Source organism: Suillus plorans (assembly GCF_016647745.1).
Source record: "Suillus plorans strain S12 chromosome Unknown HD556scaffold_18, whole genome shotgun sequence".
Lineage (NCBI taxonomy): Eukaryota > Fungi > Basidiomycota > Agaricomycetes > Boletales > Suillaceae > Suillus > Suillus plorans.
Genome location: NW_024537402.1, coordinates 651995 through 666174, shown reverse-complemented (window position 1 = coordinate 666174; position 14180 = coordinate 651995). Strand labels below are relative to the sequence as shown.

Here is a 14180-nt window from a genome sequence, read left to right as displayed (position 1 = left end):
GGCATTTTGAGTTTTTTACTGATGCACACTGACAAGCAACTTTCAGTGGAGAGTGAAGAAGCACTAAACATATGCTCACCACATCCGGCGACCCCAGCCAAAGCCTAAAGGCATCCTGTCGTTGGTGAGGGACCCATCATCATAGAGAAATCGTTCGGGCTTGAATTCATCAGGACTAGTGATGTGCACGGCCCGGCTTCAGGCCTCCTCAGGCTGCTTCATGTGGTTCCTCAAGATGGGTGTATTGGTTGATGCAAGAGGCACTGTCTGCGCGGTCGAATTTGCCCCTCATCATTTTGGGTTGAAGTTGGTACGTCAGGCATTCGTCTCATTTAAAAATTTATGAATACCTCTGCAAGGCAACTCGTACTCCGTGGTGTTTGCGTTCCGTTCAAGAGCCTCAAGCTTGTCACCAACATATACGAGTATATTCTGCACAAGGTCCGTCATCAGATCATCAAATTCCTCACGATGGACCGCTAAGCTTTTAGCAGGCATCACCCTTCGCGAGATCTCCTCATCCTCTTCCCTCCTCCTACTCGTGTCTGTCGTCCGCACTCGTTTGAGCCATATCAGCAGTTGCTGACGTGCGCTGGGCGTTTGCGCATGGCGTTCGTGGTGTTGGGAATGGCGTGGTGGAGCTTCTCAACCTGGGTGAATTCACGCGCGACTTGGAGTACTGATTTACATTGGTATGCGCGTGTCGTTGATTGCTCACCGTTACAAATATGCTTAGATTGAATTTTGGATCATTTTGTTCTTGAAAGCCGTCGTTGAGCCCAAGCCGAGCCGCGGCTTTGGCCTGGCTTGGGCTCACGGCTCGGCCTGAGCTTTTGCAAAGCCCAAGCCCCCCAAAGCCGGGCCTAAGCCGGGGCTTTCAGGCCGAGCCGGGCCCGCACATCACTAATCAGGACTGGGGTACTTCGTTTCATCATGTGTCATCGCCCTGAATTATTGGTCATTTCGAGCGAATTCAGTATAAAAATATTGCAAGCTTTCCATGTATTTTTAAACACAACAACCCCTGATAATCTGGGTCATTAGCGACCTTCGCTAGAATAGTATGATACCAACCTTTGGGGATGAAATAACCTTTGTAGATGTCACTAGTCGTTGTTGCGCTAGGGGCGCCTTGGTACATCATCAGAAAAAAGCGTGAAATTGGCGTTATAGCGGACGGACCCAACGGAAATATAGGGTGCCACCTGAGTGTTTCACGCAAAATAGCCTCCACGTAAGGCAACGCAGGCCTATCGTCGAAACCGGGGAGTCTATCTTTTCCAACGACACGGTCAATTTCCGCGTGCGCTTTGGCTTGTGCTTCTGGATGGAGCACCATAGCAAGAAGGAACACAAGTAACGTGGAGGTAGTCTGAGCCGATAGCAAAATGATCACTACGCCAAGCACAAACAAATGTAATGCATACCGTTTCAACCCCCCCTGAAGATAAAAAGTAAGATGAGTATCAAGAGAGGGAGTTCTGCAGCCCAGGTACCTGCAAACGCAATGGCAGCAGCTTCCTTGACTGCAGTTGTAATGACGTTGTCGTCCTCAACAGAAAGCCCCGCCCTGTTCAAGGTCTCAGTGACAAAGCATGGTTCCATGTTGCCAGTGGACTGCATGCCATTCGTCAGTCCACCGCACCAACATGGATGAGGCGACGTACCATCTTCTCTTTGACATATTGAAAGGGTAACTCCTTCACATCATGGGCTGCGTTCAGACACTTCACTGATGCTCGCTTGAATGTGGCACCGGGAAGCCAGCTAGGTAGTCTCAAAACTAGAATCTCCGTTGAGATGTAACCACATGCCATCATTGAATGTGTGAACATACGAAAAGGGAATGTCTCAATTGCTACAGTAGTACCTGGCGTCAATATTTCTACTATCACTTCCAGGTACCTTTCAATGACGTGGAGAATGGTGTCGTCCTTGGCTTTCACTTCATAATCATACACAATAGACAGTATAGAGGAAGCGGTGAACCTGATGGATATCAGCTTCAGCAGTGGACCAGAAAGACTGTTGCAAACCGACATCTTGACATGGCTTGGATAATTGCCTGGGTCTTGTAGAAGACTAAACAGCATTTTGTGGGCGGAACGGAGTGTCAAAGCGTGATAAGTAGGTATCTCAGCTTGACGAAATGCCTGATGGAACATGCGTCGATGAAGGCGCCACCTCCTGGACATCAGGTACACCAATATAACATATAACAATAGCTTACCTGTCTCCATATGGCATGAGCCCTGTGTTGAAGTCCGACGCGAAGCTGACAATGCCCCTGTAATCAATAGGTAGCAATACTAAAAGATATAACTGACGGTTCGTAGACAATGGACTGGGGTTTATCCGAATATATAGTGGACCGGCCTTCAAAAAGGTCTTTCGCAATCTCCTCAGAATTTATCACGATGACAGGCTTGTTGAGCAGACGAGCATATATGATATCGCCTGAAAAAAAAAACATGAGTTTAATGACAAAAATATTTCCATCAAGATGTGCCAACCATATGTGGATCTCCAGGCGTTGAAGGTCAGCCAAGGTCGAGCGGAATCAAGACTGAGAATATTTCCCACTATTGGGAGGGGAGTAGGACCAGGCGGCAGGGGAGGATGCGAACGATTAAGCCAATATTTCCGACAACAGCTTAAAAAAGCTACTGCCAAGGCTGATGTGGCCAGGCAAAGGCCTGGTCCGTCGTCGAACATTGGGTGCTTAAACCTAGGAGGAAGGCGCGATTTGAAGTTTAGTATTTATCATGTTGGACTAAATAAATGATCCTATCTAGGATCTCAAAAGTCACAAGTCCCAACTACACACCATGCGTGATGCTGGATGATAATAACCTGACATGTGAACGGGCCATTCTGAAATAGATCATCAGTGTGAGTGCTAGAGATGCGATAATGGGTGACTTCCCGGGGTACGTAACTCGTCGCAATCTAGAAATGCTTTTCAAACTGCCGCAGACCAATTGTAGATATCTAGATGCTATCAAAGGGCATGTAAGCGACGGTTACAACATACTCACGAAGTTTGAGAGGTGTTTAGAACATGATTTGAACACCATTTGAATCCAGAAGGGGGGTAGTTCCCCCCTTCTAGATCATATCACTTCAGAACTACACGAGGACTCTATAACATATAAGTTTAGATTTAGAACAACGCTCTAAACGCTGCGGGAAGTCAATCCAATGTTGTTCATAGTGCCACACTGAGAGGTGCCGAGAGCGGCCGGGAGTCTGCAGCGTGACTCAATTAGATCACCTGAATTGTGATTGGCGTCACTGCAACTCACCTGTCTAGCCTACCACTGGCAGAGGAGAGTAGAAAAATGTCGCAATTGATGTCCCAGCCAAGTCAATCAGATAAGGCCAAACCTGTACGACATCCATCTCCTGGAGCGTGCTCCCAGCTGAGAAGAGCTTCAGCTTTTAACAGCATCTGTACACGATGTTCGATACTTCGCCTCCCTTCTACGCGGAATTGGTTTTTCGAACGTGAGCGCACTGCTTTGAATTGTCATTAATTGGTGCAAACTATAGTTCAAGCGAGCATCTATGAGATTTACAGCTGGCAGTGGGATAACCGTCACTGTCGAGGAAGCGCGAACACTGCTAGGTACGTATTCGTTTGGTCCCGCAAACATCTGTACAATGGTCCACAGCGACGTCATACGTCTATGCGGACCATTTTGACGAGTGGGCATTCGACGTCGACAATCTACAGGCTGCTCCCTCTCAGTTGTCTGCACCTGATTTTGATCGACATGCCACATCATTTGAAATCCCTCTGAACACCTTACTTGAATGCCTGAACATTTTTGGAACCGCGAACATGTCCTCCTCAAGCAGTACAGGCTCGAAGCACAAGCAGTGGCGGCGAGCCGATGATGCCTCAGATGACGAGAGGGGCGACGATGCACGGCGTCCTAATGCTAATCGTATCGACCAACACTTCGGTGGTAACGAGAAGCGGACGAGCATGCGTCTCACATATGCGGGACCCGGATACCCCTTGACGCTTGTTCTGTAAGCTTCAGACTGCTTGTCACGATCGATTGTACAGATATGTTGCAGTGCGGAAGACTCATCAGGACCCACGACGACGTGTGAGATATCGACTTTCGATTCTGAGCCGAACTTAGAGCTCCCATTCGATGCTGAGCAGACGTTGAGTGCCTCATCAAATACTCCTTCATTCTGCCTTATACCTTCCTTAGTGCCCTCAAGATCATTTTCAAGGTCTGTTTAACGGACATCGAGCTTATGACGCGGCTCACACAATGACTAGTCGTCATTCTGGCTCCGTGATGCCCTTTCAGAACTTGATCCATCTTGTGAAAAAATAACGTTGATTGCCAATCCTGTAGCAGATGTTCAGAGCGCGCACAGAGGCATTCCCGCTAAACCCCTCTTTCGAATACAGGGAACGGGAGCATTCGGCAGTACCGAGGTGAGTTTCTAACTTTGTACAGGGTTCAGGTTCCAATCTACTGCAGATGGACTATCCGAACGACAGAGAGGTCCTAGAAACATTCGAATGTTCGCGTAGTGTCAGCTTCAGGTACTGTTATTCGTTGTGCTGCATGCACCTAGCAATCACTGAGATGCTCGATATTAGCTATCGATTTGCACATATATCACGCACGCTACGAGCTTTGCAGAACTCAACAAAGACCTCTCTTCGCCTTGAGCAGGAGGGTTTGTTGAGTTTGCAGTTCTTAGTGCCCGTGCCAAGGCCACGGGGTGGGATGTCAGATTCTTTCATCGAGTTTCGAGTGAGATGATTTTCATTTAGTTCCGAAGGCTGAGGCTGATCAGACCAGTGTCTTGCTTTGGACGACGATGTTGCTCAGTAAAATGCGTGCCCGGCTGGTGTCCGCCGAGGTTGTGGCGAGCTATCGGATTTTCCCAACGCAAAGTAGGGCGTTATGATCTGTACCTCGGCTGGACCAGTGCCTCAAGAATCTTACATAGACAGGTAATATAACCTGTGGCAAATTTCGTGTGTACTCATCGGTGTTTTGAAATAAGTATCAATAGCTCAGAAATCTAAGTAACGTCTACGCAACAAGTACGACAATATAACAATTAGAGTAACCCATCGAAGTACTCGGCAGAGCTGTCTTGTACCTTCGTTGATGAGAAGGGTATCGGCGCAGCCTTAGGTGAAGAGCGTGAAGGAGGGAGGTAGTCGGCGATGATATCATCAAAGGTTGCTGGTGTTGTAGGTGCTAGCCAGGTGTCAAATGCGTTACAACATAATTTACAGAAGAATGACTCACTAGGTGCAAGCTTCATTTTGGCGGCTAGGCCAGAAACGATAAGTTGGCGGATGGCAGCACCGTCCAATGGCTGAGCAAGATATGAACAATTGTGAGATCAAGCTTGCGCAATGTAGCATACCTTGACTTCTTCAACCCTTTTCGGCTCTGAAACCTCTTTCTTCGCTTCCTTGAATGTTCCCGTTGGACTCGACGCTCTCCCCAGGTATGCAAGTACATCGCCCTTCGTAAGCATGCCCCGAACACCCGTGCCCGGGATAGCTTCTGCATCAGCAACGTTGCCCTCGATCAAGAGGCGTATCACCGATGGCATTAAGTGCTTCGAGTGCTTCGGGTGGTGCGATGCTTTGGAAGCCGTAGGTTGAGGTGCCGGTGCTGGTGCCGGAGGTGGGGGTGCAGCTGCCTGAGTCTCGGGTTGGGGAGAAGGTGCTGGCTTGGACTCCTCCTTGGGTGCCTCGAGGTTCGAGATATCATCTCCTTCCTCAGCAAGGAGTGCAATGACTTTACCAACTTGGACGTTCTTGCTACCGTCTTGGGCCTGTATTGCAGTTAGTACTTGTTGTTATTACTGTGGAGTGATGAGACAAACGATGATTTTACCCAAGATACCATCTTCCTGTGCCTCGACATCAATGGTTGCCTTGTCCGTTTCCTGTTGAGTATATGAGGTTCGTGTGCGAACGGAAACACGTGAAGTTCATACAATTTCCAGTAGGACGTCTCCCGCGGAGAAAGACTCGCCTTCCCTCTTCTTCCATGAGGAAATGCCGCCTTCTGTCATAGTTGGCGACATGGCTGGCATCTCCAGGTTGGTGATAGCATACCGGGCCTTCGTCTGGTGCAGAGCTGAGAAGAACAGTTACTTATGAGTTTTGCCAGAAGTGAAGCAGACGAACCTCTACGCTGAGCTCGCGACAAAGAACGAGCAAGGCTCAATGCTTGACGAGCAGGTCGCATCATGAGGATGGTCGACAAACGTACGACGGTGAGCAAACTGTGAGCCGATTTATTAATCTCAAATGATGGACACGGTATTCAATTCGTGGGAGTTCTTGACCCTCCTCTCGTTGACTTTCGTTCTCGCTTCCCCAGATCATCATATTGACGCCAGAGGATTCACTGAAGAAATCACACTCTGAGACACATCCTGGACTTATCCCAGCAGACACCACTTAGGACTTTCATATTTGAACCGATTTCTGCCCGCAATTTACGTAACTGTGTTTGGAAGTTAGAGTGGTAGACAGTCCTCTCTCTGGTATGCCATCGCTGTCAATTGAAGCTCTTGTGGAGGAACGTGTGGCACAGCTCGAGTGAGTGCACTATACTCGATACCAACACATAATATTCACGCTAGTATATGTGTAGAGTAATATCTCAACGCAGAAATGAACTTCTTCGCGAAATGTACCGTATGATGAGGAGACGAAAAAACGCAGGCTCCATATCCATGTTCGACGATGAGGACGAAGTTGGACTTCAGGATTGGTTAGATAAATACGATCTCGACGAAAAGTTCGTGGCATTTATTCACCAATTTTCTTCGTTAACGTGCTCATCACCATCAGTCCCGAATCGGGCATGGTGTCAAATATTCTACCGAGCGAACTGTGTGCCACTTCATCATCTCCAACTGCCGATGAATTCAAACCATTAGACCTACCGGACGTCATCGATGTAGATTCCCCCATGTCAGAGCCTCCCGCTTCACCTCGCTCTGATTCATCTTTATTACTTCAAGTTCCAGAATCCGATGACCCCTTGGCTACATCGATACCAGATGGGTCACCTCCCCGCGCCACTCCTGTGTCATCCAAACGCCCGATACCAGACGACGAGCCAGATGAACTGAATCTCGTAGCCCTTTCGCGGTCGCCATCTCAGCGATCGGTCAGTCGTCGCAGTCAATCCCTGACCCACCGTACGTCTCGCTCTAAGTCTCGTACATTCTCGCCACATTCCCCTCAACCTACAAATGCCGCCCTCGACGAGGTAAGTGAAATCCAGGAAGTACTCGTCGACTTGGAGGAAAGAATGGACGTATCCACGGAGGAAGCTAGAGAACCCTCACCTGATCTCGTCCTTCCATCGTCTTCGCCTGTCCCGAAAATGACTCCTCGCACTATAGTCTATACTACTGTGGATGTCGCATCTATTCAGCCTTCCCTCCTCATTCCCACCCCCACATCACCAGTGACTGATCCAGCATTCAGCTTTGATGAAGCCGAGAGCGAGCCGCCTGAGGAGACGCCCTCTGCTATCTCAACACCTGTAGATGCGCTGCGATTCCAAAATCAACAACAACATCATCATCATCACCATTTCAACCCCGCCTACAGTCTACCTCCGATCAAATCATTGCCTCCTGAATATCTCCGCAAGGGTAAGTCTGCCAAACAGAAAAAGCGAGACAAGGAACGCGACAAAGCAGACGGAAAAATCAAGGATGAATGGACACCCATGGGTCTGACCAAGTGGGGTGCAACCATCCGTGCAAACCCTGTCTGGAAGAAGGTCTCTCGTGCCACCAAGTGCCTGAGCACGCGTGACTGGGGTGTAGGTGACATTAATCTGTCCCAGATGAAGTACTTATAAGTATGTAGGTTGCCATTGCCGAGGTAAGGCTCACGCGCACCCTTGAACGCGTCGAAAGCCTCGAAAATGTCGCAAAGTGGAGTTATAGGCAGCCCAAAAGACAAAAGAATCTCGGAGGTGTGACCAAGACCCACTGGGACTATCTTATGGATGAAATGGCATGATCTCTGTTATTCTTGTGGTGCATCTGGCTCACGTTCTGGTCAGAAATGGATGCGCGTTGATTTTCGGGAGGAGCGACGCTGGAAATATGTTATCGCGTTTAACCTGTCGACTGCTGTACTGGAGTGGCATGATGCGGGGAGTCGCGAGGAGAGGGTTAGGCTTGGCATATGTGTTTTATGGAAGCGACCCAGGTCTTCTCAAAATGCCTCTACGGAAGATGTAGACATGGACGCACGGCCTACGGAGCACAATGGATATACCCCTATGGCAGACGAGTCCGATGGCGATGAGGAGGAGGGAGAGGCGGAGCAAAGGGATATCGCAGACGCTCTAGAGTCGCGCAACGCTTTAGAAGAAGCACTGGATGGAACGGGATCTAACGAGTCCACGGACAGTAGTCAGCACCAGACTCCAGGCCCCGACCATGTTCAGCCCAAAGTTGAGGATGTTGATGATCCGTCAGCTCTGCAGGATTCAAGTGTGATGAATGTGGACATGCAGCAGGAAAATCAAGCCAAGATCGAAAGCGATGATCAGACTGGTCTCAAGGCGCATTCGACAGACCCCAATCTTGCCTCGCAGCAAAATACGCAGCACGATGCTGCTCCTGCAGAGTCATCATCCAAAGCCTCCAAGGCGAGCCTGTATGCACCGCTCAGAGAGCAGATCGCATACTCGGATGAGCGAAAGCTTTTCCTCGACGGGGACGACCTTGTCCTTGCCAAAGCACTCTCTGATCTGACCACAGACGACTCTGGGATTGAGCCATCGCTGCCCATCCCTGATCTGTCGGACATTTTCCCCGATCTTCAACCGCTCGGCATGCCAGATGTTGTCTCTGGCTCGAACGAGGGCAAGAAGAAGGATAAGAAGTCAGGAGAAGACAACAGGCGTGTTGAGGATGCTGGGTTTACAAAGATGGCACCGTTGGGTCGCTTCATGCACTCCAAGCCGACGCTTCTTGGACCTTTACAACCTGCTAGGCATTGGGTGAATGGGGAATGGATGTTCGCTGAAGAAGCAGCAGTGGCTGTGGATTTCGATAGCGCAATTGGGAAGACAGTAGATGATACTACCTCAGGTAAGGTCGCCGTGAGAAAATGACAGTGGTGCTGAATATTATTCGCAGACCTTTTTGAGGGCAGTAGACCATCCGCAGTCAGTTCCCTTGGACTGCCATCGAAAGACGGCAAGAAGCGTTCGGAGCATCTTTGGAGCTCAGATGAAGATTCCCTTCTCAAAACCCATGTGGAGAGATATCCCAATAACTGGCTGCTAGTTGCGGATTCATTCAACTCCTCGCGTGTCACTATCTCCACCGATAAACGAACTCCTTGGGAATGCTTCGAGCGTTGGAGCAGTCGCTTCGGTAGCGGACACAGGGTCCATCCTGACGTTAACTCCCCTGTCAACACGGAGCGCACTCCGCCGCCAGCATCATCCTCAGCCCAAGGACAGATGACCACGAGAGGTGTCAAGCGATTAGCTAGTATGTCGGTTACACAGAACCAAAGTCCTGGAGCCGGCTTGACGTCTGACACCAAAAAACGGCGGAGACATACATTTATGTATGAGACGATGCGCAAAGCTGCGAAGAAGCGCGAAGCAGCACAAAAAGCGTCCAGTGAGCTATATTTGTGACTTACAGTTCTCCAGCGCTTACTGGTTCGTATCAATTCATAAGTGAATCAGCGAAAAGCATCCAATGTTCATGATACACATGGGCAGTATCAGAAAATGCCTAAACTGACACCAGCTGAACTTAGTCGCATGAAGTATGAGAAAGAGTCGAGGGAGCAACAGGAACTACTTCTTGCGCGACGTCGCCATGAGGAACTTACTCGTCAGGCAATGATGCAACGCGACCCAAGGCTGCAAGCCGCCGCAGCCGCAGCCGGTGTATGTGTTGTCATCTTACCTATTTTCAAACACTATTCTGACGGCGAGTCGCTAGCAACCCCAGCAGGCGGCGGCAGCGGCGGCGGCGGCGGCGGCGGCGGCATCGGCAGTAGCAGCAGCAGCCCAGCAGCAGCAACCAAATGGGACACCGAGACCAGCAGCCCAGCCCGCACAAGCTGTCCCGCAAATACGGAATCAACCCGTGACGCAGGTCAATATTTCTCAGCAGCAGAGAATGCCAACACCAATGGCATCAGCGGCCGCTGCAGGGGCTCGTATGTCCCCTCAACACTTGTTGCAAGTTCAAGCCGCCCAAGCCCAAGCTCGTGCTATCGCTGCAGCCGCACAGGCCCAGGCCCAAGCCCAAGCCCAAACGCCCGTACAAGCTAGCCCTACTCCTACCATTAACGGACTTCCTACTGGTGCCCACCTGTCACCCCCATATCAGTCGCGCGCTGCAACATCATCGCCTGGCGTAGCACCGCAAGCAACTCCTCCGCGTAACATAGGCACGCCATCCAACGCTGCTTCTCCCCGACCACCCTCCGCGCAACCGCAACTACCCATGCAGCCTCTTCAGATGCCCGGAAATACCGTTTCACGGCAGGCTCATTATTACCCAGTGGTACCCACTCTTGCCAATAGTCAATTTACACAGGATCAAATAGACCAGGCCGTTCGGTTAATGCAGGTGAGCTAACTTTGTCCAATGATAGGACGAGCCTTTGATAATGGTGCATTTTTTCACAGCAGAGGACCATGGCTCAGGCACAGCAGAATAGCCAATATCCATCGCAGGCCTGATATCGTCAGCTGTCTGGGATTGGCCATCTATCTCTGTGCCGTAGTTCATGGGCACATACAGGACCATGCATGCCACCTGCATTCAGTTCCCCGCCTTTTGACCGCTGGCTGTGGATTAAGAATAGTTTTGGGCGGTTGAAACAACACTTTTTCAAACCGATCAACTAATAAATACTCCAACCTGTACTCTTTGTTCGGCTTTTCGGATCGAATTTTCCTGTAAACCTCAACTTTCTTAATCATGGGACAGTGCCTTGTGGAGCAAGAATCCAAGGTGGACGAAATATTGATGCATCGTGCCTGAAAATAGCTCGTGCTCCCACAGGCTAAGGCAGGCAAAGCAGTGTTTGAAATATCATCACGAATTTATGAGCTACGGTATGACACATGCTACCCCGCCCCGCCCCTCCCCTTGTGATGCATCTGAACGAGTAAAGTTACGTAATAACGATGGAAAGCGTGAGAGAGAAGACGATCTACCGCTCCATTTTTTCTGCGAAAGTACATTCAATCAACAGCTGGGAAGAGTAATACTAACTCACTCAATCGTAATGTCTCGAAACATTTGTTGTATCGATGACACGGGTGCTGGCGTCATACTGCACGATTGCTCCAAGACTACCACATTTCCAAGAATGGGCCTTGAAGCTATCGTGACACCCAAAAGGTTTTGAACATCCTGTGCCTGTGCAAATCCACACTACAGCAAAGTGAGCACTCAAAATATGCTGTGGGATGGTGTTCGCTAGCATCTGGCTGTCACAGCCTGACCACGGGCAAGTGGTTTTCTTATTTTCTCTGCCACCTCGAGCGTCCCCGTGCCACCTCTGTCCATGGCGCATGATAGAGCGCTTGTCCGCTTTAACCCAGAGACCACAGGGAGGCCCTTCACGACCGCATGCATGGATGTTTATGTAGCCACCATTTCCATCCATGAGGTATTCTTCGTCAATCAAAAGACCATTGATCATGTAAGCCCGAGGGCCACCAGGCTGCTGGATGTGACGTCTGTGAGCCGATTGAATTCCGTACCCTGAATTATCGAAGACTTGGTAATCTGCAGAGAGGATTTGAGGTAAGGCCACGCCGCCACCGAGGAAAGGTGGCTGGGCACTGAAAGGAGGGGTGGCAGCAGTACTGGATGACGCTGAAGGAATAGAAATAGGCTGCATGCTCCAGGGCCACTCTGGAGACAACGAAGGTTGATGAACTTGAAGAACAGCATGACCCTTCATGTCATCCAGTGCCGACTCGAAGCCATATGAACCTGGATGCTCCACTTGATGCCCTTGAGCCAATGGAGTTGCATATCCCACAGGATGAGAAATTCGGCGATCTGCGGGGTGAATTTCAGGTGTGGTAGCACCAGCGCCAAATGAATCTGGCTGGTGTCTCAAAGGGGCAACAACATTGCTACCAGATGATACTGAAGGGAAAAAAACGGGTTGTACAGTGGAAGGCAGCCCTGGAGGCAACAAAGGATGATGAACTCGAAGGGCGGCATGACTGCTCAGGTCACGGGGCACCGACTCGAAGCCAGAAGAGCCTGTACCGAGAATTGTGGTGGTATGCTCCCAGGGCATACCGCTCGGCCCATGATAAGGTGGGTATATATGCTCGTGAAATGGTGATGTTCTTATTGTGCCCCACGGACTGCAAAATCAATCAGAGAAAGTATGGGCTATAGGGCGAACAGTATGCAAACACAATTACCTCGAGTCAATGATAGCATCAGGGAAATGATTTTGAATAGGCAGTATATCACTAGCACTGTCGTCACACAGACTAATCGTGCATGTGTCGGGACACACACCTTATGCCACCATGGAAATGCACACCCGTAGCACCGTTGTCAATATAGACTTCTACAGATGATGGCAACAACACATTCCTGTGAAAAACTGGGAGGTGAGGACACAGTCTCGCTTGACACTCAGAGGACACTTGCATTAGATTGAGTGGTCCGCCAAGTGCCGCTGCCAGCAGCTCATAATTATCAAGAGGAATGTATACCACTACTCTTGTGATAGTCGAACGTTCTCTGCAAAATGTCAGGTCTGATGAATCCAATCAAAAATACTGGCATACTGGATCGCTGACGATAGATCCTGCATAGCAGAATGAGCAATCGGAATGGGACCTGGGATGACATTTCTGTTCGGCATTGGATGTGTGACCAGGGGTGTTAGACAGCAGTCGGTGTTTGATAGTGTCATAATGATTATATTAAGTATTGAAAGGCTTGTAGTTCTAGAAAACGAGCAGCCAGTGAGGCGGTGTATGGCAAGTCCATGGTACAGCATGTTGGCCGCTACATACCACAGCAAGGCTGCTGGCCCATAGTACAGCAACATTGGCCGGTTCTATGATATAGAAAGGGAAATGGGCCGCATTATAATTACCAGAAGGCCAACAGCCAGAAAGCGGTTTCATAAGTCTCGGAAAGCGATGGTCTGAAGGAGTGGCCCAAGCAGGCAGTCGAATCTTGATATGACATCTTGCCAATCGAATGGCGTATTTTCCCGGTGGCACCCATGTAATACATAGACACTTTTCGATTGCCATTTGAAAAGCTAGATATCCAAACTGGACTGGTATTGGGTCCCATTGCAGTGTCGTTGGATCCCGCTTGAAATGACAAGTTATACTTCAAACTGTTTTATTGCATCGTGTCCAATAGTATCTTGCCTTGAGCTCATCAAAGCTGATCCAGTGGTGGAGAGGAGTGATTCCGGTTGGTTCCATGGCTAGACCTTTGTCAGCTTTCACCCAAAGACCGACAGTGAGTTTGTGCACAGATGTTTGCCGATCATTATGCAGTCATTGGCACTCCCCTGGCCGTCAGGATTATCCCTATTGATTAAACAGCCGTCGACGTCGAAAGCCTGATGGGAGACTGACTGCTGAGCATCATGCTCATGAGATGACACAGCTTGGACAGTGTAGTCAGGAAAGGGAGTCGGCTGATGTGCACTGCGATGAGGTTTCACTGGTGGGTATCTATGTCAGCTTTAAATGGAACGACGAGTGAACAAACGAATGACTCACTCAAACATCATGTTTTAGATCTGTTGCACCAATGACATGAGTGCTGGGCCGGATGAGTTCCATATTCTAGATGATGAGAGATTTAGTGTTCTGCAGAGGAACCTTTGGATAACATCAGGTAAACGTAATTCACTACAGAGTGCTACAGAGCGCTCTGTAGCACTCCGTAGCACAATCCAACCCGCTGATGAAGGTTGGCATTACCAATGAACTAAAGCTGGTATTTTGGACGGTGAGGAAGTCTTCAAAAGTCTTCTTGTGAACTCTGGAGGCAATGCAATGAAGAACAGCGTGCCCTTCACGGCAAATCAAAGCCATTCCTGGATGCTGAATTAATGTCTCTGAAATGGCTGGTCCCAAAAGTCCCGCAGGCTC

The 14180-nt window shown here is 49.5% G+C and overlaps 5 protein-coding genes across 5 annotated transcripts; 2 read left to right on the top strand and 3 right to left on the bottom strand.

Annotated features, from left to right (window-relative positions):
- Positions 1–762: 762 nt before the first annotated feature.
- HD556DRAFT_288454 (cytochrome P450) lies at positions 763–2980 on the bottom strand. The gene is made up of 14 exons (XM_041310152.1): positions 2940–2980; positions 2828–2874; positions 2514–2728; positions 2328–2457; positions 2231–2275; positions 2041–2184; positions 1838–1989; positions 1668–1783; positions 1497–1617; positions 1428–1441; positions 1183–1372; positions 1075–1131; positions 1001–1024; positions 763–946 (listed from the first exon to the last, which is right to left on the bottom strand). The coding sequence occupies exons 3-14, from the start codon at positions 2713–2715 to the stop codon at positions 939–941; spliced, it is 1203 nt and encodes a 400-aa protein (XP_041162180.1). The 5' UTR covers positions 2716–2728; positions 2828–2874; positions 2940–2980; the 3' UTR covers positions 763–938.
- A 322-nt stretch (positions 2981–3302) lies between these two features.
- HD556DRAFT_1359974 (Rad1/Rec1/Rad17) lies at positions 3303–5037 on the top strand. The gene is made up of 10 exons (XM_041302598.1): positions 3303–3389; positions 3439–3507; positions 3559–3628; positions 3675–4038; positions 4087–4179; positions 4230–4251; positions 4301–4462; positions 4509–4573; positions 4631–4787; positions 4836–5037. Exons 1-10 carry the CDS (start codon positions 3342–3344, stop codon positions 4866–4868), a joined length of 1083 nt encoding a protein of 360 aa, XP_041162179.1. The 5' UTR covers positions 3303–3341; the 3' UTR covers positions 4869–5037.
- Positions 5038–6330, bottom strand: HD556DRAFT_1359962 (pyruvate dehydrogenase X component). Its single transcript, XM_041302597.1, has 6 exons — positions 6191–6330; positions 5998–6140; positions 5884–5946; positions 5416–5832; positions 5295–5364; positions 5038–5243 (listed from the first exon to the last, which is right to left on the bottom strand). Exons 1-6 carry the CDS (start codon positions 6252–6254, stop codon positions 5101–5103), a joined length of 900 nt encoding a protein of 299 aa, XP_041162178.1. The 5' UTR covers positions 6255–6330; the 3' UTR covers positions 5038–5100.
- HD556DRAFT_1526280 (uncharacterized protein) lies at positions 6331–11189 on the top strand. The gene is made up of 9 exons (XM_041309300.1): positions 6331–6607; positions 6663–6809; positions 6863–7850; positions 7898–8047; positions 8097–9135; positions 9184–9678; positions 9739–9953; positions 10009–10644; positions 10704–11189. Exons 1-9 carry the CDS (start codon positions 6555–6557, stop codon positions 10755–10757), a joined length of 3777 nt encoding a protein of 1258 aa, XP_041162177.1. The 5' UTR covers positions 6331–6554; the 3' UTR covers positions 10758–11189.
- A 110-nt stretch (positions 11190–11299) lies between these two features.
- Positions 11300–13322, bottom strand: HD556DRAFT_1306981 (uncharacterized protein; the record flags this gene model as incomplete). The annotated part of the gene is made up of 4 exons (XM_041299981.1): positions 11300–12410; positions 12571–12798; positions 12846–12865; positions 13077–13322. 4 exons carry the CDS (start codon positions 13320–13322, stop codon positions 11300–11302), a joined length of 1605 nt encoding a protein of 534 aa, XP_041162176.1.
- Positions 13323–14180: the final 858 nt, after the last annotated feature.